At 38.1% G+C, this 24,144-nt stretch overlaps 1 protein-coding gene across 1 annotated transcript in view; it reads left to right on the top strand.

Moving 5' to 3' along the window:
• The first annotated feature begins 1,830 nt into the window (after positions 1 to 1,830).
• The window catches only part of LOC125242319 (collagen alpha chain CG42342), a 281,195-nt gene continuing 258,881 nt past the window's right edge, over positions 1,831 to 24,144 (top strand). The window contains exon 1 of the mRNA XM_048151093.1: positions 1,831 to 2,472. Coding sequence (XP_048007050.1) covers positions 2,109 to 2,472 — 364 coding nt within the window. The 5' untranslated portion in view covers positions 1,831 to 2,108. The remainder of the gene's footprint in view (positions 2,473 to 24,144) is intronic.

The raw sequence follows: 24,144 nt of genomic DNA, 5'->3' as shown, positions 1-24,144 counted from the left end.
GCTTTAACATATTAATGAGGAGAGATCGTTTAACTTTCAAGTACACTTCATCTTAGAGAATACTTGATATTTAGTGCTGACTTTTATGAGGTTTCATTAACCTGCGGTTGCCAGAGAGGCCTTAATACTGGAAATAAACTTCAAGTGACCATTAAGCAATCGATATAGGCGTAGTGTTTAAATATACTTTTGATGCACCCTTATCAGTGGTATTTATTATTAGGGTTATGTTTCTTCACAGTATAAAGATAAATCAGTAGTTAATCTCCGGCAGCGGCGACGCGGTCGTTACTATTGCGCAAGGTCACGCAGGGTTGTACCTGTGCTACTGTCCTACTCGTAGTAACTGTGTATGGCGCTATGCTAGTACCAACGCTCTTTCTACCTTTTTATCTAATAAAGATTCAAGTACGTGTTTGTTTCTTAAATACTGACGAAATCGTATTTACATAAAATGTTTGAATAGATGTTTGCACAATATTTAAGTAGGTACCAAACTTTCGAGCTAGATAGATCGCAGCATCTACCTAAATGACTTTACAGATAAATCCTTATTGATTTGAATGTGTCATTCTAGCTTTAAATCTCACTTTTACGCCATTTACGTAAGCAATAATGTACCTAACACTGCAAAAATATAACAACCACTTACTTTTCTGGGTGTCTAGGCATTCTAAAGAACATTCTGACATTTCCGCATTTTGAGAACTGTTCTCCATACACCCATAAACACTACAGTAACGAAAATATGTCTTCGGTGCAGACGTCATTTTCTCCCGAACTCAACACGTCAACACAGCGTGCGAACGCGGCCCCGACTGTCCAGCCCAATACTTACCAGTTTCGCATGTATTCGGTGCACATGGAGAGTAGTTTTCGACACACCGCGCGGAGTGAAGTTTGTTAGAAGAGTTATTACTGCTTTATTCTTTATACTAAAGAGGGAGAGAGGGTTATATCTCGTCGTATATGGTTGGCTTATGGAGGCTCGTGTTACGAGGCGGGTCCCCTCGGTCCTTCTACATGAGCTACCACCCAATTTGGCGTCGTACGCCTGCAGGTTTTTGCACGCATTCCCTTAATAAGGGACTTCAGACGTACGTAATGCTATCTGGTGAATGCGTTGCTATTTAGATGGAAAATATTTTTGGTTTACCGGATTAGCTGATGTTCGAGTTCGCCAAAATGGAAAGGGATTTATCAAAAACCGATTAAATATTTTAATTTTCTTTCATATTGTTCGTCATCTATCTATCTATCAGCTATGTTGTACCTATATGTTTTCATTTTCTGAAAACCTGTAGGTATTGAAATTGAGGCCCCATTGCTGATGGAAACACATTATAACTATCAAATAATATAATTTGGATTGTAAAAGAAAACAATTTACATTTTTTTAAGATCTTCATAGATTCTGTTTACAATTTCATTGATTCATTTGTCGTTCATATATTTATGAAGTTGTACCTACCTACTTCCCAAATCCCAAAAGAAATCACAACGCTAATTAAGCATGTGGACTGGTTAAATTGTAAAAATTGATTAGATTATAACTATTATTAGCAACCCACACTAGATCTCGCGCTCGCGAGCTGCGGACAACATTTGACATATTCAGTTATTATGCTAAAAAAAATATCAAGAAATTCAGAGTGAGATGCTGTGAGCAAAATGTACAAATAATGTCAAAGCTTTGTTTAAGTTCTGAGTTTGTTTCATATTCTTAAAAAGCTCCCGAAAATTATACGATTTATTCGAAGTCCCGCGTGTCGTTGTCTTAAGCTCAACTTGTTCCAGCCGTCAGTGGCGCTCCGTCTGCCGAGCTGGGAGCACGTCCGTACGCCGCGCTACATCCAACCCACGATCTCTAACACGATCGCACAAAAGCGAACCACGATATCATCGCGAACTCTTCATTCCTATGTTATTTATGTGCCTCCTTTAGTGTTTTCGTTTATCCGCATTTGTGTTCTGTGTGTTTTGTTTTATTTTAAGGTTTGCGTACCGGACGCAACTATTGTGATACAATGTCCATTCAATGCCCGTTAACGCAGTGAAGATGCCTCTAATAAACCATAACTCCATTTCATGAGGGTAAATTGAGCAGCATGATTTTAAAGATAGGAGGGAAGCCTCCAGCAAAAGCACCGACACCGGCTAAGGTGGAGAAGGAAGTGAAAAAGACGAAATGCGATGACAAATGTCCAGGGGATCCTTGGATGTACTGTGTGGTGTTATGGTGTGCGTGTGCCATGAGCCTGATATCGAGCGGGTACAGCCTGTACAAGCAGCAAGGTCTGCAGGAGAGGTTGGGGGTGCTGGAGGAGCAGCATTTCGCGCTGCGGAGTGCGGTGCTGGAGCCGCAGCAGCCGCTGGTGGAGAGGCTGCGGAGGGAGGTCCTGGCGCGCCCGCCGCCTAACTGGAGGGCGAGGAGGAGCATCAGGGATTATGGACAGTGTGGATGCCCAGCAGGTTAGAAACTGTTCATCTACCTTAAGATAATGTGTCTAGGTTGACTATGTTGGTAATTACCACGATTCACCATTGTTTCTATCTTACTAGTAGGTACCTAAGGTTTTGTCATTTGATTGATTGCCAGATTGATTGATTGATTGATTGATTGAATCATCCCGACCTAAAAGTTTGTTCGTTTGTTCAAATTAAACATTAGGTAGTAAACATATCCAATCGGTAATCCCAATTCAACACTTTTGTTATTGTCAATATTGGTTATCAATATTTGCGATCAAACCTCTGACTTATTCCAATAAGTTGACTTTTATTGTATTTATGTTAAAACTTGCTGACAATCTATTATGTATGTTCTAGAATATTCCTCCTATTTAAATATTTTTAGTTCTTCCAAAATAGATAAGAACGGAACACAAGTATTTAAAGCGTGCCGCCGTTATATGTCTATCCTGATTCCTACTAGTTTTTTTTATTCACCTTTTCTAAATTACAATAGTAGAAAAAAAAAAACAATTTAGAATGTTATTAGCGTATTCCGATTTTCATTTTTTATTAGTTGACCAAATATCACACAAATTCATCCAATTTTTATATTGCAATCAAACATTACATAGGTATAATATAGTTATTTAATTCATATGTCATTATACTCATCAGTCATCATTACGTTATTGAAACACCCTAGAGCGATTGGTGCAAAATCAAATTACTGCATCATTATTCTATGCATACATTTTCATTGTAAATTAGTTGCAATTTTCAACAAATTTACCATCATTGTTTGATATGATAATCAAATTCCTGCTAGTGTGTGTTTTAAAAATATCTATTCGAAACGTGAGAGTACAAAAATGAAGCTTAGATAAAGTTTACAAAGGCGAAAAAATCTTAGAAAATGTTTACAAAAATCAACTTCTAATCAACTATGTTAAGTAAGTTTTAGTTTATCATTTATTATGTTAAAATTATGTGTTGAGCTTTAGAAAAAAAAACTATGTTAGTATCTACCTATTACATCAACTGCAATTTTACAGCTTGCTCTTTCATGCGTAGGTTTAAATCAAAACTCGTTCTCCTAAAGTCGAACAAAAATATCAACTGCTCTAGACGGTTTTTTACCACCCTTTTAATACACTTCATTCATCGCTGCAATTCAAACCCAGCCGTCTTTAATTTTCTCCTCCAGCAAACTTCGGTCAACTAACAAAGCATGTAACTAACACTCACGGAGGTTGGAAAGCTATTAAATTTTTTCTCGCCACAACTCCAAGTTAATCCCGGGTTGAAAGCTGTCACCCGGGCGTCTGATCGAAAAAATGATAAACGCGGAGGGTGACACCTTTGAGTAATTATGTTAACTAGAGAGGGCACCTCAACTTGATTTTGTGTAACAACACTTAGAGCCGATCGGCACAACCGCGCTTAGTCTGTGCCGAACGGCTGTGGTAGATTGACTTATCGCAATGAAAAATATTTCGTCTAAATAATGCCGTCATGTGTAGTGAGGTACTGTACAAACTGCTCAGGAAAATCTAACTAAAGCCAAGGACTGACTTTTCATACGTAGGTTTACTGCATTTTTGTTTAAACACGCTTACTTTTAAAAAAATGTATCAATATAAACTCATGCCGAAGTGCCATGTTGCGGCGGCCATGTTTCGTTGAAACCAAAGAGTAAAAAATGCAACAAAAGCAGACGTGACAATATCGCAAGTTAGTTCAAGTTTCCTATCATACATACATGGATGTAGATAAAGTTATGTATGCGACTGTACATAATTAGGCATTAAAACATTCATGTTATCTTATTAACACAACAAAAACAACACTCATGTTTTAATGCCTACCATTATGCAACAGTCACATAAATAACTAATATCCAGTTGCGGCTACGTGTACACATGTATGCTCAGTCCGTACAAAACTAACGGCGATTTATGTTTTTTGTTAACAACTCACGCTAATTTTGAGAGTCATAAATTAAAAAAATGCCCATGTAAACCCGGCCATGTCACTTCTATACTACGACCTAATCTATGCACTCTATGCAGGGCTCATCATCGCGACCGAAACGTCGCAAGCGCCGAGTAAAATCGTAGCGCTTGCGACGTTACGAAAGCAGGCCATTGGTTCACACCCCGCCCCCTCGCCCCGCCTTCAGCTTACAGGCTGTGACACGTTCGTTGTTTGCTATAGCTCCTCTATACGAAGTAATAATTACTCAATGGGTGACACTGCGAGGGTTACGTTTGGACTTCACAGCAGGGAAGTACCGGGAGAATAAAAATGTACAAGATGTATGAACGGACCGGAATTGACTGTCTGTGTGCTCCTTTAATCCTACATACCTACAGTGGTTTTTAGATCTGATAGACGTACTAAGATTTCGTGTCAAAGTGCAACGTCAAGCGTGGAGCATTATAGGCATAATGTACGATATCCCCGTTATTTCGAAGTTCGATCAAATAAAACGTGTTCAGAGTTTGTTTTAAATACGTACATGTATTTTAATTAAAAGCCAGCTACAATAACAAAAGCTGACTAACATTTCTTATCAAAATTGGCTAATTCCTCTTGTCAACTGCTCAAAAGGGACCAAAAATAGTAACGTTGTCGCATTGCACATTTCAGCGCCAGTGAGATTTGTTGAACCAGATTAAACATATTTCACCCTTTATTTAAGCACAATAAATATTGTTCATATTGTAAAAATATAGCAGCAATCTACGTAATACTGAAATAAACTCTCCTTTATTTAAAGTTATTGGAGCTTGGTACAACCCCGATACTTACGTTTGTAAGCGGGTAATCTTGGTAGTACAGCTTATTGGAGCTAACAATAGAAAACTTTTAACGATAAGATGTTGATTGTACGATTTGCAAACTTTAGAAATAGGAAAGCAATATGTTTGCGTTTTGTTATTGCAATTTGATTTAGTGTTCCTGGGCTTGTTTTGTTGACGCATATAGGAATTTTACATATTTGGTAGCGCGACTATTATAAATGATTGATAGCTAGTGTAGTATGTATGAATCATAGTAGTTTTTAGTTATGCAGTTAGCAGTGTTTTTAAGTCAGTAATTCACACCGCGTTTTTCCTAAATATTCATTACTAGCTTTTGGGCCGCGGCTTCGCGTTAGAAAGAGACAAAAAGTTGCCTATGTCACTCTCCATCCCTTTTTTCACTCTCCATTCCCGTTTTACCGTGAAAGACGGACAAACAAACAGACACACTCACTTTCCCATTTATAATATTAGTATGGATTTGTCGGTCATCAGTACGAGTATCATGTTTAAATATTTATTCGTATTTTTTTAATTTATTTTATTACTTTTATTAGGCACTGTTGGTATAAAATCGATTCTATTGGCTAAAATGGAAAAATATAACCGGATTGGGACACATTGTTTAGATACTACTTAAGTAACCAGTTACATTACGATAATATTTGTTCATTTTGGTCGTCGATTTATGTGTGTTGTGTAAAGTAGACCTCGATCGCATCATTCAATCAACGTACCATCACCGCATTCAGTAAAACTTCTGCTTTACAAGTTTTAAACACATGTACGTTTAATACGTGTAAAACGGCAGAACGCAAAATCGTACGAGGAATACAAACAGCCATTTACACCAACATGCTGCACTACCATTGGAAATAAACCGTCACCATGTAATTTCCAATTAATGTCGTAAATAATGTGAGAACCGAATAAAAGAGGCGATATCGCAGGCGATAAAATGTCGCGTGCGAGTGACGCGGTCACCCTCACTGTTTATTTGGATTATTGGGAGCTACGCTGGTTAGGCTGAGCGCATATAGGCTATTGAAGTGACAAGTATATTTGTTCGGTATTCCTTGTTGATTCCTTGATATAAAAAGAATACAGGTAGTCTATTAATTGGCTTAAGTTGACCAGAAAATAGTATATTACGATACAAATACGAGAAGCAAAATCAAAACGAGAGCTGATAAATTAAAACACGACCGAAGAGACTGTTTTGAATGGATACGAGTTATGAATCCTCTCTTCGCACGAGTATCATCGTACGTTTTACAGTACCTAAATATGGCCCTTTGAAGATATAAGCACATAAAGTAGTATATCAAGTGTTATGTTATCACTCTTACTTGTTAATAATTGATGAATGATTCAATTTTCAGAATATTATTTCTAACCATTTACTAAAAATAAATTTTATTGTTAATAATAATAAAACACAGGGGAATGAGAGTACAGTCGTATAACTGCGTATGTTCTAACCGCAGTGGTAATCGGGCCAGCCGCATGGATGCCCAATTGTAAGTATATCGGGGGTTGAACGGATCATTGACGTCATTGTAACTGTCGCTAATGGTGACGATCCAGACAAACAACTCGTTATCCTCCTGATACACCCCTTTGTCGGCTGACGGAACAGTTTTAGGCAAATTTATTGATTTACTTATTGGTATAATGGAAGTTTTATTTTCTGTGCGTTTCGGGCCTTTGGCCCTACGCGAAACTCGGCCTTCCAATTTTAAACACTTTTGTTCTGTGATTGAGACTGTTGAAACGGGAAATTAGATCATGGTTAAAATTACAAGTGTCTGTTCGTGTAATAACATCCATGCAAGTGCTTTTTTTTTTCAAAGTTTACCCTTTCTACGCGGGTGACTATTTAAAATCATGAACATGTTGATGCATTCTCCAGTTACAGATTTATTCTATTATCAAACCCTTCAACAAAAGCATTTGATTCCCACAGCTTGATCGCTATTCCATGACCATCTGCTCCATTGATAAGTGGTCACTATTGTTATAGTTAGTACTCGTATAATGGTTATTTTTGTCCCGTCGCCCACGTAACTTGAAATCGATGAACTGGTCATATAACACGGAATGGGAGGCGTTTACTTGAATGATTCAGCGTAAATTGTGTTGCGTGCTATTTCTATTTTCATACTGGGAACTTACGCGTGGACACTGCTTTTAATAATAGTTCTGTATTTGGGCAAAGTATATTAGTCATAATAATCACATGGAATTACATTTGTGTTTTCTTTTTAAGTAAAAATCATAAATAGGTAGGTGTGATGATGATGTTATGAAAAAGTAATACTGAAATAGGTACGCCGGTGAGAGTAGATATGTGAATGTGAAATTAAATGAAATAATATTAATGTTACAAGTATATAAATCAGTCGCACGCATAAGGGATCATCCTCACATAAGAGACGCATGTCCTGAGGCGCGGAACGGACGTCAGCGCCACGCCGCCCGAATGTAATTTAAAAAACGTCTTCTCAGTACATTTTGTATAGGAAGGACGCGCAAGGGACGTCGCTTCGCTTGGCGCGCCAAGCGACGCGTCGCCTGGGGGCGCGTCTTACGTCCTTCCTATACAAAATGTACTGAGGAGACGTTTTTAGGTTTCCGTAGTCAACTAGGAACCCTTATAGTTTCGCCATGTCTGTCTGTCTGTCTGTCTGTCCGTCCGTCCGTCCGTCCGTCCGTCCGTCCGTCCGCGGATAATCTCAGTAACCGTTAGCACTAGAAAACTGAAATTTGGTACCAATATGTAATATCAATCACGCCAACAAAGTGCAAAAATAAAAAATTGAAAAAAATTTTTTATTAGGGTACCCCCCTCCTACATGTATAGTGGGGGCTGATATTTTTTTTCATTCCAACCCCAACGTGTGATATATTGTTCGATAGGTATTTAAAAATGAATAAGGGTTTACTAAGATCGTTTTTTGATAATATTTATATTTTCGGAAATAATCGCTCCTAAAGGAAAAAAAAGCCCCCCTCTAACTTTTGAACCATAGGTTTAAAAAATATGAAAAAAATCACAAAAGTAGAACTTTATAAAGACTTTCTAGGAAAATTGTTTCGAACTTGATAGGTTCAGTAGTTTTTGAGAAAAACACGGAAAACTACGGAACCCTACACTGAGCGTGGCCCGACACGCTCTTGGCCGGTTTTTAAATTACATTCGGGCGGCGTGGCGCTGATGTCCGTTCCGCGTCTCAGGACATGCGTCGAGTGGGGATGGTCCCTAAGAGACGATGCGTCCGGACGTGGCATAACTGAAGATCTTGTTGTAAAGGAACTTATGTATCTTCGGCACAGGCAAATAATATAGGAAATTTAAACACTAGGCACAGCGCAAATGAAGACGCACCTTATCCAGATAATATAGACAACCAGACTAATTATATGGTTTCTAAATGTGTTGAGACTCCACGTAAATCGTGTTTCTTGTTTGGGCCCCACTTTAAACAGTGACGAGGCAAATATCTACATTATTACCAAATAATTTTTTTTTTTTAGGAGATGAAATCATAGATTTGGACGAAGTGGGTGTTCATTCTCAGCCTACCCACAATGAGATAGATTACGCCGCCCCCTACCCGCCGCCGCCATCGCCTTCGAGCGCGCAGCCCGCATCGTTCGCGGAGCGCGTACCGTCAGCGCACGCCGCGCCCGCGCCCGCGCCCCTCGCGCAGGCGGCGCCGCCCGGTGCATTGTCTGCGCCGACCGTACCGCCACAGTCCGAGCCGTGCGCCCTAAGTGCGCTCGCTGAGTGTTCTGCGCCGCCCGTGACGAGTGCGCCGCCTATGCAAGATGACGTTCCAACTGCGCCTAGTGCGCCGTCTAATGTGATGTATAACCAAACTCCTAATATTAACTGTACATCGAAGATAAATACAGACGAGGCTCTTACAGATGAGTATGTACCGTCGCTAGATCCGGAAATACTTCAATTGCTAGGCGACGACCCTACTACGGAGAAAAAATACGGTGCTGATTTGCATAAGGATATTGCCTCAAGATGGGCACATATATATTCTAATGGTTTGCCTAAAGAGGTCCAATTGGAGCTTGCAAAAAATTATTTGCCGCCAAAAAATTGCCCAAATATTACTGCCCCTAAACTTAATCCCGAAATTAAAGCAGCTCTTTCTGAAATAAACCTCAAGAAAGATTTATACAGTCAAAGTAAACAAAATCAGATTTCTACAAGTCTTGCTGCCATAGGACAAGTTCTCAATTGGGCCCTTTTACCAAACAATAATATGCCCCAAGACATAATAAAAGCTTTAGGCGATGCTGGAAGATTAATATGTGACATTCATCATAGAGAATCCCTGTCGCGCCGTTATGCGATATTAAATATTTTAAACAAAAATGTGAGGGATGCTCTCAAGGACACTCGATGCGACGAATATCTCTTTGGCAACGACCTGAGTGATCATATCAAGTCATCTAAGGCAATAAACAAAACTGGTTCAGACATGAAGTTTACACCATTACGCCCTGCATACAGGCCGCCTGCAACACAGTTTCAGCGGGGAGCTTTAAACTCGAGGGGGGCGCCGCCGCGCATACCTGCAGCGACCGAGCCGCGGCCGACCCACGCGCCCGCGCCCCACCGGCCGTACCGCCAGCAGGAGCGCCGCCCGCCGCCAGCGCCGGCGCCGAGGGGTCGCCGCTACAGCAGCTACACGCGGCACCAGCACTACCAGCGCACGGGCAGGCGTTAGCAGAGGATCTCCAGGTACCTATTGCTGGTCGCTTAAAGTATTTTTATCATAAATGGTGTGAAATTACTGACGACCCTACTATTTTGAGTTGGATTAAAGGATATAAAATTCCTCTTATAGACAGACCGGTTCAAATGATACAACCGATGAACAGTGTTTGTCATGGTCATAAACAGGCTGAAATTATTGATGGTTGTATTTTAGATCTCTTAGATGCGAATTATGTATCACCATGTACACCATGTGAAGGACAGTTCGTTTCGCCTATTTTTACTGTATCAAAACCTAACGGCAAGCACCGATTCATATTAAATTTGAAGCAACTTAACACATATGTCAAAGTTGAACACTTCAAAATGGAAGATTATCGCCGGCGCTAGTTCGCACCATTGTTCTGCAACTTGGTGTCTAACTTAATCTGGTAGTTATGCCTGGGTGCTCTATTTCGGATGTAAATTATCTAAATTATGATATCGTCCGCCTCGAAGCAGTAACTTGCGATAGTTACGAACAATAAAAGGTGTGTTAAAGGTAAATATTAAGAGAAAAGTGTAGGTGTATTATATAGAAGAAAGGTCTACAAAAAAACACGCGAACCCAATTAAGATGATCTTGAAAACACGCAAGCCCATATTCGTGCAAAATTACTCCCGGCCTGAGGGAAATATTTCATGTTACGCCTTCCTGATACCTTGAGTAACTATTTGCTGAACAGAATTATGTTTGCCCCCACCGGGCCAGGCTAACAATTCAGGCTAATGAAAACAAAGCAAGGGTTACGATATTGTACTCGATCTATTTTGATCATTGGTCCTTAAATTACATTTGCCAAATTCACAGGTGGGTGGGTGTTTAAGAGTTCGTTGTCTTGTTACGTTACGTTGACTTGGCGTTATCAATAAACTATTGTATTGTATTGTATTGTATTGTTAGGCTTTTAGATAGGGCTTTTACTTAACGGCGGGTAAGTTTCATAGTGCATGTTAAAGACTACATGAACTGTAAAGATTATATACGTAAGGTAATACATTTGCACCTAATTTAAACAGTACATTACGATACAAGTATGGAAACGAGGAAGTTCGAATTCGAAACGATTGGCGCTAAATTAAAATACAGCCGAAATGAGTGTTTTAAATAGACACGAGTTACGAATTTCCTCTTCGGACGTGTAGTGTGCAACGTTTTTGAGTGCATAAATGGCCCTATAAATGTGACATCCATCCATCATCATAACCATCATTATCATACATGTATCTATCTTTATGAACAACTCTCTCAATCTTACCTATGCCTACATAAGCAAACTCCTAAACTCTCCAAATGAATACGTAAAGCAACATCGATTAATTCTAACTTCTTTCGACCCCTGGATAGTTTCAGCCAAAAGTTGTTTATTAATTTAGAATTTCATTTTGATCTTGCGAACTTGGTAATTTTGTTAGCATCGGGGTTGGAAGGAATTGCCTTCGCTGGATGTTGTGGGTTTAGTGTGGTTTTACTTTATTTTGCAACATTTTCAATTTGCTTAACTAGTGATTTCTCAAATTCTTGGCATTAATATTAAATTATTTTTAGTTTATCGCTATTAACCAGTTCATTAGATCCCATAAACTCTCAACCAGTTGAGTCTTTACAGTTTACACCCTGACGGGTGCTGCTCCTGTAAGAAGTCATGAAAGGGGCAAGGACAGCATCCGCTCGCTGTACCTCTTATATTTCATCAAAGTGTCTAAAGGGACGGTCCAGTGTCTTAAGTCCGGAATACTAATTGCTTCGTGATGAAAAAAACATATGTTAAATACTTTCACTTGACATTGAATTTGTTATTTCTTTATATCTACTAAGTAATTAATTTATATTACAAATAATAAGTAAAGAGCTATGAAGTGAAGATACATTGAAGGCTCTACCTACACGACCTGTCTTTAAATTCTCCATTTTACCCTTCACAAATTCTCAATTAATCAATTACGAGTGGGAATCTGTTCGGATCTTCAAAAGAAAACCTCGGGTCAAACGCCTAATTGTCTGTTTGCTGATGGAGACGTCATTCGGGCCCTATTCACATGCAAATACTTGATCAACACAAGCGTTTTCCAACCTACTAACATCAAGTTAAGATCCTTATTTGTTCAAATTCAGATTCAAGTAAAAGGGAGAAATAAATTGAGCAAATTGTGGGATTTTTTCTGTAGATTTATTTCGATTCTAATTAGAGTGAACGTTGTTTCAATTTAGATCGCGCCTGTAAACAAATGCGGGTGGATTTCAATTGCTTTACTTGATTGGACTCTTATTTTGCTTCTTAACGGGCGATCCTTTAATGATCATGTTCCTACCAACCTACCTAAAGTATATGTAGGTACCTAGGTACTATAAAAGTAGTAAACAGCTCAGAATTTAAAGAATTAGACTAAACACAATGTGACGTAGATAGAATGGGGAACAAAAACAGAATGGGATGAAATTAAGAACTTAATAAGAAACGGATCGCTATCGTTTCCGGTATGACTATTTATATAGATATCTATTATAATTTAAATAATGTCGCGCATAAATCTTGGTGACTTTTATAACAAACGGTAACTCGGTAAAAGCAAAGCGCTGGTAGCCTAGCGGTAAGTGCGTGGGACTTTCGTTCCGGAGGTCGCGGGTTCGAACCACGGCTCGCACCAATGAATTTTTCGGAACTTATGTGAGAAATGTCATTTGATATTTGCCAGTCGCTTTTCGGTGAAGGAAAACATCGTGAGGAAACCGGACTAATTCCAATAAGGTCTAGTTACCCTTCGGGTTCGAAGTTGGAAGGTCAGATGGCAGTCGCTTTCGTAAAACTAGTGCCTACGCCAATTCTTGGGATTAGTTGTCAAAGCGGACCCCAGGCTCCATAACGCAAGGAGGATGATGATGATGGTAACTCGGTAAAAGTAAAAACATACATAAAATTAAAAGTGAATCCCCGATTCCCTTAGTCTGTTAGAACATTTCCATTTACTTTTAAGTTCCATTTCTCCACTTCATTAAACCGGGATTGATTTAGAGTACAGTAAATCTCGAAGAGCTCCATGTGGTGAAAACAATCAGAGAAATGGGCTGTTGGTTAAATTAAACGTGACCGTTGACAGGACGGATGGCGCCGATCCATTATGAGGCGGGAATCGAACCCGGATCGGAGGCACGTAATGGTTTGTTCATTCAGCTATCTGTGTTAATTCTTATTTGCTTCAACTTAAAACTTAGTAAACGCAACTATTTAATAAAATATCAATTTATTTTTACCAAATATTCTATTTGTGTTTTTGTAAGAGTCACTAAAGGTATCGGTCGTTATTTTTTTAATATACATACATACCTATGGCATCTTATGCAGATTAGTAACTTAAAGTTAGGTTTTTAATAAACGCTTGCAGTATCTTGTCCTAGTTTGAACGATCGTTAAGAAGCCTGGTGGTTATTTGATTAAGATTGCAGTGCATCCTATACCTATTTATCAAACATTTGCCATGCAGGGTAATTTATAAATCATATCAAAATTCCACATCTAAATAGTATGTTGTTCTATCTGTACCTTTATTGCATATGTAAACTTGTTCCAAACTATAATCTTATGGAAACTACAGCGTTAAATCTACGCTTATCCTAGAGGCCTTAGACAGGTCCCTGAGGAACACCAGAAGCCTCGCGTAAGTTACGCTTGAGCTCGGGAGTCAGACGCAAGGCTTAAGCGGATAGCTTTATAACAAAGTTCCTTAGTTAATTATCACGGATTTTAGTGAATTACAACCGTTTAACTTACCTACACGTTACAAACGTGTAGGTAAGTTAAAAGCTTGTAATACATACCATATTAAATAAAACCGGCCAAGGGCGTGTCGGGCCACGCTCAGTGTAGGGTTCCGTAGGTTCAGAAAAATCAGTCCCCACTTTACATGTAGGGAGGGACCCTAAAAAAACATTTTTTCCACTTTTTATTTTATTACTTTGTCGGCGTGATTGATATACATACTGGTACCAAATTTCAGCTTTCTAGTGCTAACGGTCACTGAGATTATCCGCGGACGGACGGACGGACGGACAGACAGACATGGCGAAACTATAAGGGTTCCTAGTTGACTAGGGAACCCTAAAAAGCGATCAAGTTTATGTAGCCGACCGGGAAGTAAATATCGAGAATAGCACCCGGGTCTTCAGCTTACACGACTAGTGCTATTAGTAACGACAAAAGCATTGTTCTTATTATATTTTTTTTAACCAAAAATGACTAGTGTCTTTATCAGCGTATATCAAATCCTACATTTTATAACCAACAATATTGCCTCGATTTTCATTGAGCTCAGATGGCGTTCTTCTGTTTGTTTATACGTCTTTTCTATGCTGTCTATTCCGACACTCAGTAAACCGACTCAAGAGTGATGTTTCAAAGAGGGTAGGAAGTTGACGGAAGCAGCGTATTTGCCCAGCAAGGGCTCTAGGGTGTTTGGCTTGAGATAAAAGAATTGAAAGTAAAACAGGGGTAGATCAAAGAGTGTGAATTTGTTCAATTTTCTTATTGAATGCCTATCTCAATTTGTTTAAAATACATTGTGGCTGTGAAAGTATACTTTGATGTTCAGTTTCACTTTAATGCTTCAGGCTTCACTGATTTCAGATGAATTAAAAACGAGCAGCTCTTTTTGCAATATCATGGAACATATATCGTCAATAATACTCGTATTTTGTTCGGAAGAGTTATGGCGCTTCAACTTTGAATAGAAATGAGAGTGACGCGATTTTTTCCAAAGTAGTAACGATAGATACATGATTGTATCTTTATACTAACAATAGCACATAGGTACTAAAACTTGAAAGGAGTATTATAAGCGCATTGCCATTCGACAATAAACGTGTGCTTGAACTTATTTAGCAGAAGACAGTGGATCTGTGTGTTTTGGCTGAAAAACAGCCACTCCATAGCAAATAAGCAGCAGCATAATAAAAGTAGCTATTTGCCGTAGCAAATGCTTTTTAAAAATATCATATGTTAATGACCAAAAAAGTTGCAGTAGTTTAAGATTTAGATTTAAGTATATAGATAGACCGTATTAAGTTAAGCTATAGATTTTACATATCTCATATCTTTGTATTAGCTGTGTTGTGGCAATGAACGAATCTTCTTCTTCTTCTGTAAGGATTCTTATGAATAAATACTATTTTTTAAGATGAACTACATTTTAATTAAGTTAATTTTAGACTACCGCCGCATTCTCCAACTTAGTTCCAAATCTCTAGGCGCTGTTAATGGCGTCTAATTGATACGCCACGCGAACTAACAGAATCGCTGACTAGTTACTTGACTAATTTTGGAACCGCGGCGAGGGAATGTGTTCGTGATGCCGCTGAATTTGGGAGATTTTGTGGAGATAATGGCTCCCCAAAGGTGAGAAGAATTTGATAATTTAGATTTATTTATAGTCGCTAGGCATATAAATATATCTTAAACAATCTTACCTAAGAGAAAAATTGTGCTCTGTTAGATCGCGGATTAAACCTTTGGTTGATGCTCGGGTAGATGGCGACAATGATTATCTTTGACAATACATACATAGGTAGGTACATTAATTCAAGGATATTGGGTTAGATTGTCAAAACTCAGGTTCTATTTAGAAGTTTTATTTGTGTTGAGAGTTGGCAGCAATGCACTGTGACTACACATTTTACTTAGGCAATAGGTCTCTCTATTTATGCTCGTTAATAGGCAAAATTTTGCAAAAGTTATTTATTAATAGGTCATTGAATTCAGACGTGATTAGAAAACATTAATCTACCTATTAATTGCAATTGCGCTGATATAAATATACATAAGTTATCTCGGGTTAAAGTTAAACTTGCTAAAAGGGGCACAGATACTATTATGGTAATTTGTCTACCTGTTTCGATAGTTGATAGAATCGCATTAATGCTTGCAATTAATGTCAAAAGCACTTACTTGTTTCCAGATACGACTACGTAGATTCCTACTCAGAATCGCCTTTTAGCTGATTATTTCTGTATTATTTGAGTTTAAGCGCTTGTAAGTCATGTAATAATTATAAAATTTAATTGTTGTGTTTGACTTACGTAATACGTATTGTTAGTTGCTACGTAAGCGCGAAGGTCTGAATGAAAACTATTGTATGTAGTACTTTGTAATTATTTAAAGTTTTAGATTTGTTACCCTTGTGTTGCTTTGATTTTCATGTATTTTCTGTTATTCCCCGTAAAAAAATATTCAAAACACTGATTTAAACTTTTACGATTATTACACATAATTATTTTTAAAAACCGGGACTTAATCGCGTATAACTACATATTAAACTGACCTCCAACGTTTCAAGGACGGCGTTGTCCCCGTGGTCTCGGAGAAGACTGGCTTGAAATGACATCAACACCTTCTGACAGCCGCGCGAGTTTTTCGAACTACCCGCACTTGGTTTTGATTATCAACTTGAACTGTTCAGTTTGCGCACTAGGGATGTTACTCTGTCGACATACAACACTGACGATATTCGATTTAACGACTGTCGATATTATTTTCGGCTTACACTTATTAATGACAGGATTCCATGTGGATGAGATCCTAAAACCTTCCTCCCGATTGAAATTGCGATGTTTTTTGATTTCAATGGCTTCACGCACTTTTCTGCTGTAGAAATGGCGTTCCGTGGAAAGGACTTTAGGGTCATGTAAGTAGTTCGATCCAGTGGTTTGGCCCTGACTGTAACAAATGTTCAGCCACGGCAGACTTGTTGACCTGACGATTTTTCACAGCCGCGATGTGCTCCTTTACCCTTTCTTCTATGGTGCGCTTAGTTTCTCCAACGTAGGAGCTACCACAACTGCAATCAATTTTATAAACGCCAGGTGATTGAAACGGTATAACGTCCTTAGGTGATCTTAGGCTTCCTGCAACTTTGCATCCAAACGGTATAACGTCCTTAGGTGATCTTAGGCTTCCTGCAACTTTGCATCCAAAGTTGCAGGAAGCCTAAGATCACCTAAGGACGTTATACCGTTTCAATCACCTGGCGTTTATAAAATTGATTGCAGTTGTGGTAGCTCCTACATTGGAGAAACTAAGCGCACCATAGAAGAAAGGGTAAAGGAGCACATCGCGGCTGTGAAAAATCGTCAGGTCAACAAGTCTGCCGTGGCTGAACATTTGTTAGAGTCAGGGCCAAACCACTGGATCGAACTACATGACCCTAAAGTCCTTTCCACGGAACGCTATTTCTACAGTAGAAAAGTGCGTGAAGCCATTGAAATCAAAAAACATCGCAATTTCAATCGGGACGAAGGTTTTAGGATCTCATCCACATGGAATCCTGTCATTAATAAGTGTAAGCCGAAAATAATATCGACAGTCGTTAAATCAAATATCGTCAGTGTTGTATGTCGACAGAGTAACATCCCTAGTGCGCAAACAGTTCAAGTTGATAATCAAAACCAAGTGCGGGTAGTTCGAAAAACTCGCGCGGCTGTCAGAAGGTGTTGATGTCATTTCAAGCCAGTCTTCTCCGAGACCACGGGGACAACGCCGTCCTTGAAACGTTGGAGGTCAGTTTAATATGTAGTTATACGCGATTAAGTCCCGGTTTTTAAAAATAAAAAATATTCAAGCGCGCAAAAGATGTTCGCAGAAGTCGCGTTTGATTGACGTAACTGGTATGGGAACCAAAGACTTCCTCGCTCACACACATACAGCGAGGAAATGTCACCAGCATACTTAATGCAATGTTCAGATTTCTATCTTAGGTTTAAGATAGCTATTAAGTTGTAAGCTTAAACTTAGTTTCGATATGTACATTATCTGATGTTAATGAATTATATTCATTAAGAAAAATCGGAGAAAATCATATGTCAGTTGTTTAACCAATAAACCGTTCTGTTACATTACAGTTATTCCCGTAAAGAGTTCGGGATTCTAACGTTTAACAAACCAATCATAACCCAGGTAAAACAAACACGCCAGCCGCTAGCCGGTTTCCACCGTCCTGCCGGCGACCTAGCTGAAGTAAAAATCGTTGACGCTATGTGGCGAACGAAACGCAGCCTGGCTCTGTCGCGCCATTGTAGAAGAGCGATAGGGAGAGATAGCTACGATAGGCTTTAGAAGAGTATGCAATTGTAACGTTGGCTAGGTACCCTTACAATCAGAGTTTACTGTACCAATTAGGCAGGTTTTAAAGAGGCGTGAGCTTTCACAGAATGGGTCAACAAAGACATTACTTTGTGCATATTAAGGTTTTAAAACACCTATCATGTTTACATATACCTATACCAAGGCATAATGCTTATGCTTTATAAGGACCAGCGCCCACTCAAAGCAGTAAGGGATCTGTTTTTGGGTCTAACAGTCTGACTTGAACGTGCACTGTCGTCAGAATTATGTTTTAATAAATTTTAATCAATCATGTGCGTCTTCCCTGCGTCAATACGATTTTCGACATGTGTCTATGAGCGGATTGAACAATAACGAGGTACAATTACATAAATAAAATAACATTTAGATTCATGATCAATTATTTTATGACTAAAATAAAATTTCAGATTTCTTCAATTACCCAGCAAAAAAAGGAATTTACTACGATTTAACAGTTAAACTGTTCCGATTTTGTATCTAAATGTTGTCAAACAATAACAGGAAATGAAAGTGTCGAAACATCGATTGAATTCTCTGATCATGTATGTTGTGGGCAGTGGGACGTGGGCTGGTCGTAATTGAGCGCTCATTCCAATACGAAACCAGGCGTGATAATTAATAACATTTTTGCTCCTGTAAATATCTCTGCTTGTTCCTTTTTTTAAACCTCAGCTAGTTTTTCTGCTAAATTGTAAAAGTACTAAGGTAATTTTTATATTTAGCTTGGGTTTATTTCAAACGAAACTCAATCTAATAATGTTTTCATTGTATCACTATTGAACAATAAGTACTACGCTACGTTATGGGGTCGGCCTAATATAACGCGACAATCTCGTCTCCTTGCGACGACCAAATCGTGCGAATACGCTATCCTCGGTCTGTCATTATCGGGCGAATGTCTTTTGGAACATCTAGTTGTGTTCAATAGGTTTGATTGCGCCTTCGTAAGAGACAATTCGGAACCTACGATGATCAGCATTGTTTTATAAAGACACCTAAAACCCCTTTTCTTCGCTTCTTTTGATGCCGCGTGCTTTCCGGTGTGTTCTAATCCAATGCCGTCGTATTGCAAGTGTTAATAATTATTTAGGACTAGCCTCATTAACGAGACTTTTAGTTTGTGTACATCTTGGGCCTCACAAGCTCACAACTTGTCACCGTCTTAGTGATTATACCTAATAGATATCTAAATACGTTTATTAAGAATATCTCAGGTATACCAGTTCAATATTAATTTATTATTGTATACTCGTAACCTCCTGAAATTCCTTCCTCCTCCTTTTCCGTAAACTTACTGGAATACTAAGTTTTATTAACAATCGATCGCATCGTTCGACTTTGCATTACTTAGGTAGTCTCGAAGGTCGCTGGGTCATTGTTCGCGTTTCGTTAATATGAATAGGATTATTATTCTAAGAAAACTGATAAGCGTCTAGAGACGTTGAATATTATGTAGCTATGCTTGACAGAATAGAATTAAGGATCCTTGTCGAAAAACGGTGTTCTATACCGAAAGTAACCGGACCGATTTCCATCAAACATGGCTAAGACCACTCCCGACTAATTCAGCATTCAAAGAAAAAAATATATAAATCGGTTCATCCGTTCGGGAGCTACGATGCCACAGAACAGACAGACTGAAAGACACGTCAATCTTATACCACCCCGTCGTTTTTTGCGTCCGGTGTTAAAAATGTATTTTGGATTTTGTTTAGGAATGTAAAAGCTGTATATTCAATTGCTAATTCCCTAAAGCCTAACTGTTTCTCGTAATTTACTTAACTCGCAAGCAAGTAACTAGATCCCGTTAGTTACTTACCTGTACACCATTTGTTGAAGAGCTTCATTCTAAATATCGCATATGATGTCTAACAGTTAGACGGATGGACCGCCGTCTTTTTGGATCCGCCATACTTTGCAAATTGAAAGTATTGAAAGTTATATTGGTTGACGTTGAAAAAAATGCTATTTATATCAATAATATGAAGAAAATATACCTGCTAAGGTAACTCGTATGAGTATAGTTACCTTAGTAGGTATATTTTCTTTGTTTGTAAGCAAATATGTGATGACGCCTATGACGTGGACACTGCTCAGTGCTCATCATGATGTGGGTACAGTTTTTTTTTAAATATTGCGTTCTTTATATTGAAACTTAGACTTAGATTACATTATTTGGATTCCATGAAATAGTCGACCGTTGTCCCATACAAACGCGAATTTCCTGAAAATGTTTGGTTTAAGAAGATATTTAATCTAAGGCTATATGCAGAATTATGTAGGGTGCATCGGGGTAATTTCGAAGCACAGAAATGGGAATATTGATATGATGGAAATAATGGTGATTTTTATGTGAGTTTCGAAATTAGACGACTTTCGAAATTACCTAAATGCACCTTACAGAAAAAAGATCGGCTGCTTTAATGCCAAAAAAAACGCAAAACATGAAATGTCATGCGTTTGTACGGGACCGCCCATCCATACTAATATTATAAATGGGAAAGTGTGTGTGTCTTTTTGTTTGTCCGTCCTTCACGGCAAAACGGAGCGACGAATTGTCGTGATTTTTTAAGTGGAGATAGTTAAAGGGATGGAGAGTGACATATAGGCTATTTTTTGTTTCTTTCTAACGCGAGAGAAGCCGCGGGCAAAAGCTAGTATAATATAATGCACCATTTGCTGAATGCTCCTTATACAGAGTGGGGCCTGTAACAAAGGCGAAGAATTGAACTCTAGGCTATTCTCCTTATACTGATCAACATTTGTTCGGCGACTTTTAAAAATAACTTGTATTTTGATTTTTATCACCCTTGAAAGTTTTTTCTAAGAGGTAATGTATTGCGAATTCTGTTAAGTCTAAAGTGTGACAGACAACGTCAATGACAACAATAATGGCGTACATTGAAGCTAATATTTATTTTGTATGAAAAATTAAAAATTTAAAGACTTCATAATTTTTAAAAGTCACTGAACAAATGTTGATCAGTATAAGGAGAATAGCCCACAGTTCAATTCTTCGCCTTTGTTACAGGCCCCACTCTGTATTGTTGAAACATAGATTGGACTTATTGAACTTATTGGACTTATTGAACGTCCGAATAAAGCCAAAGCTAAATTATTTAACACACGAGCTTCTAAAGCTCAATGCTCGATGAAGTCGTTAGCTGTGTTGATATTTCTTATTTGTACGCTTAACTTTAACTTGCGTTTAACGGTATGCTTGCTAGATGGGTTAAATTGAGTGGTTTAATCAACTGATAATAATTTTCTACTCGCACAGAGCGAAGGACAATGAGATATCCCATGTTCAGTTTTTTACATCCTACATGAATTTGTGAAACATATTATATACAGTTTTTATGTAGGTACTTACAGTGCTACCTGTATTATTCAGTCAGTATATATATTGTAGGTATTTGTGTAGGCAAGGCGAGGTATGACTGCTTAACAACTCATATTATTAGTCATGCAATCGCACCCGTTTAAAGAACTTTCGAGAACATAATATAAAACTATAAATAGTAAGCAACGAATCTAAAATTAAAATGCGACCCCAAGTCACTTTACTGCCTTTGACTTTTAAATCTTCGAGCCAATAACTTACACATTTATACAGTTTTATTATTCTTAACACAATAAACAACTGAGGTTGTAAACAAACAATCAGACTTGATATAACTCTGCATTAAAACCTGCCTTAATACCACTACGTAACGGCTAACTTCTGCTTTAGGTCTCAGACCGGTATACTCTGAAACCAGTCTTATGTTCATGGAATAGGCCCCACATGAGATTGTGATACCATGTGAAGTCAAGCGTGTTAAGTGTAGCCCGTATTGTAATGGGCCCTTTTATTTTTATTGCCTTTTTACTGAGACAATATGCGAAGGACAATGATGATGTATCCTGTACTTAAGAAGAAGCATTTCTTTCTCACACGAACACTGGAATTAATGTAGGTACTTACATACTTTATCAGGAATTCCCGTCAACTTTGTACAAAAATTAAGGGAAAAGTTAAATTTGTTTTTATTAATTCCTATTTTGTTACCAAGATTTTGTTGATTAATTGAGATTTTATTAAGTTTTATTCCGTCATTAAGGTTCTCTAGTATCTATATTTTCTTAATTATAACAATTATCCTGTATATATCTTACGAAAGTCGAATTATATTACTAAATGTTGGTAACAAAATAGGATCAATTAAAATTTGCTGACGTGGCATTGTACAAAGTTGACGGGAATTGCTGTTATATGGTTTATGTAAGATATGATGCTCGTCTGTAAACCACCTAAAGTTAATACTACAGTACATTATACATTAGCAAGAACCATACCTTTTTTAATAAAACTTCCGTGAAACACATAGACATGTTGAGTGATATTCGACTAAAGTGCCTACGTCAGTGACTAGTTATATTTAATATAACCATACCTTTTCTCAAAATATGGCTTATATTTTCATATAATCTGACTTTAATATGAATTGATGATGTGATTTATGCCTACTTTAAAGTGTATATTTTACCGCTCAGTCAATTCTACCCGTACTTAGCTGACTTACTCTCAAATATGTTGCTTTTACTTTGAAAAAGTATTTTTATTTTCATAACCAACTGCTTATGACTGTAAGTACCCAACAGTAATTGCACCATCCATCATGACTTACCGAAGTGTCATCTATTTATAATCAGACATCACACAATAAATAGCTAATGACTCTTTGTTAGCGATGATGAATTATCCGGGTAAAAAATCTATTACAAGGGGACAATCGGAAGGATCAGTGCGGATTACTGTTATGATAATGGTTAAATACAATAACAGAACAATATTCATTGGTCGTTGTGTATATACATTTAAAGCGTTATGAGTGATTAACTGTTCAATGTTTTTTTTGGTACAAATGCGATGCGACTGCGCCAGATAGGTACACTATACATGAGCATTAACATTTTGTCAGTGATCGGATACTGTCACGATGAGGTGATTCCAGCTCGCATTGCTATTGCTACGTAGCAATTATTAGGGCTGGTACAACTTGATGTCCCTTTGCGTGCGCTACTACATATTTATAAGTCTTATAACATAATAACTTTTTTGATGACCCTAAATTGTCAAAAGGTAATAGTGACAAACACTATTACTGGACCCGGAACTGCTGTTAAACTTGACAAACTTCAGTGGGAAGTGTCCTTTCTATTATGCTAGCACAGTTTTTTGATTCGTGTTCTACAAATCTTATTATTAACTTGTAAAAATTTATAATCTGCTCCGCTCGTGCTGCTCTTTTACGGAAAATGAAATCTGTATGCAAACACGTCACAATAGGCTTTATAAAGATTTTGCTTCCCCGTTTCCCACGGACCAAATAGCAATAACCGTTTCGAATGTTTATTTTCGTTGGTCACCAAATGGGGCATAAAGCACCCGGAGCCGTTGACCCCGTGAATCACGCCCTACAAAAAACCGGGGGTGCGGTCAACCCTTTCGCTTTATAATCGTATAGCAGTTCTAATCTGGCCTATATGCAGATTGGATTGCGAGTAATTGGGTACCTATAAATAAAATGTTTTTTTACCAGTTTAGATTTAATTGTGTTTTTGTTTTCTGCCTCCGAGGTATTGGTTCGGGACTTGGGACTGGCAGGTCGAAAAGGTTCAGCGGTATTATACATACTACCTTCTAAGTTTTTATTTACGCCAATGTTGACTGTACAACCAATTTGAGTCCTAGGTTACCACGATACGGAGAACATTTTTGCTTTGACTTCTAGGAGCACGATGTCATGCAAATAGTGCCTATAATGGCCTAATAGGAATTAAATTGGTTGACCGTCTTTCCCTTCCCTATATTTTGCACTAGACTTGTTGTGAATATGCCCTGTCTGCACACATCTGCTCCTGCCCTCTTTAGCGGTAGTAGTTTGACATAACAGAGCTTTAAAGGTATACAAGTACATACGTAGTTGTC

Source organism: Leguminivora glycinivorella, chromosome 2, assembly GCF_023078275.1.
Source record: "Leguminivora glycinivorella isolate SPB_JAAS2020 chromosome 2, LegGlyc_1.1, whole genome shotgun sequence".
Taxonomy (NCBI): domain Eukaryota; kingdom Metazoa; phylum Arthropoda; class Insecta; order Lepidoptera; family Tortricidae; genus Leguminivora; species Leguminivora glycinivorella.
Note: the sequence above shows the minus strand (reverse complement) of the source record. Positions and strands in the feature narration are given on the sequence as shown.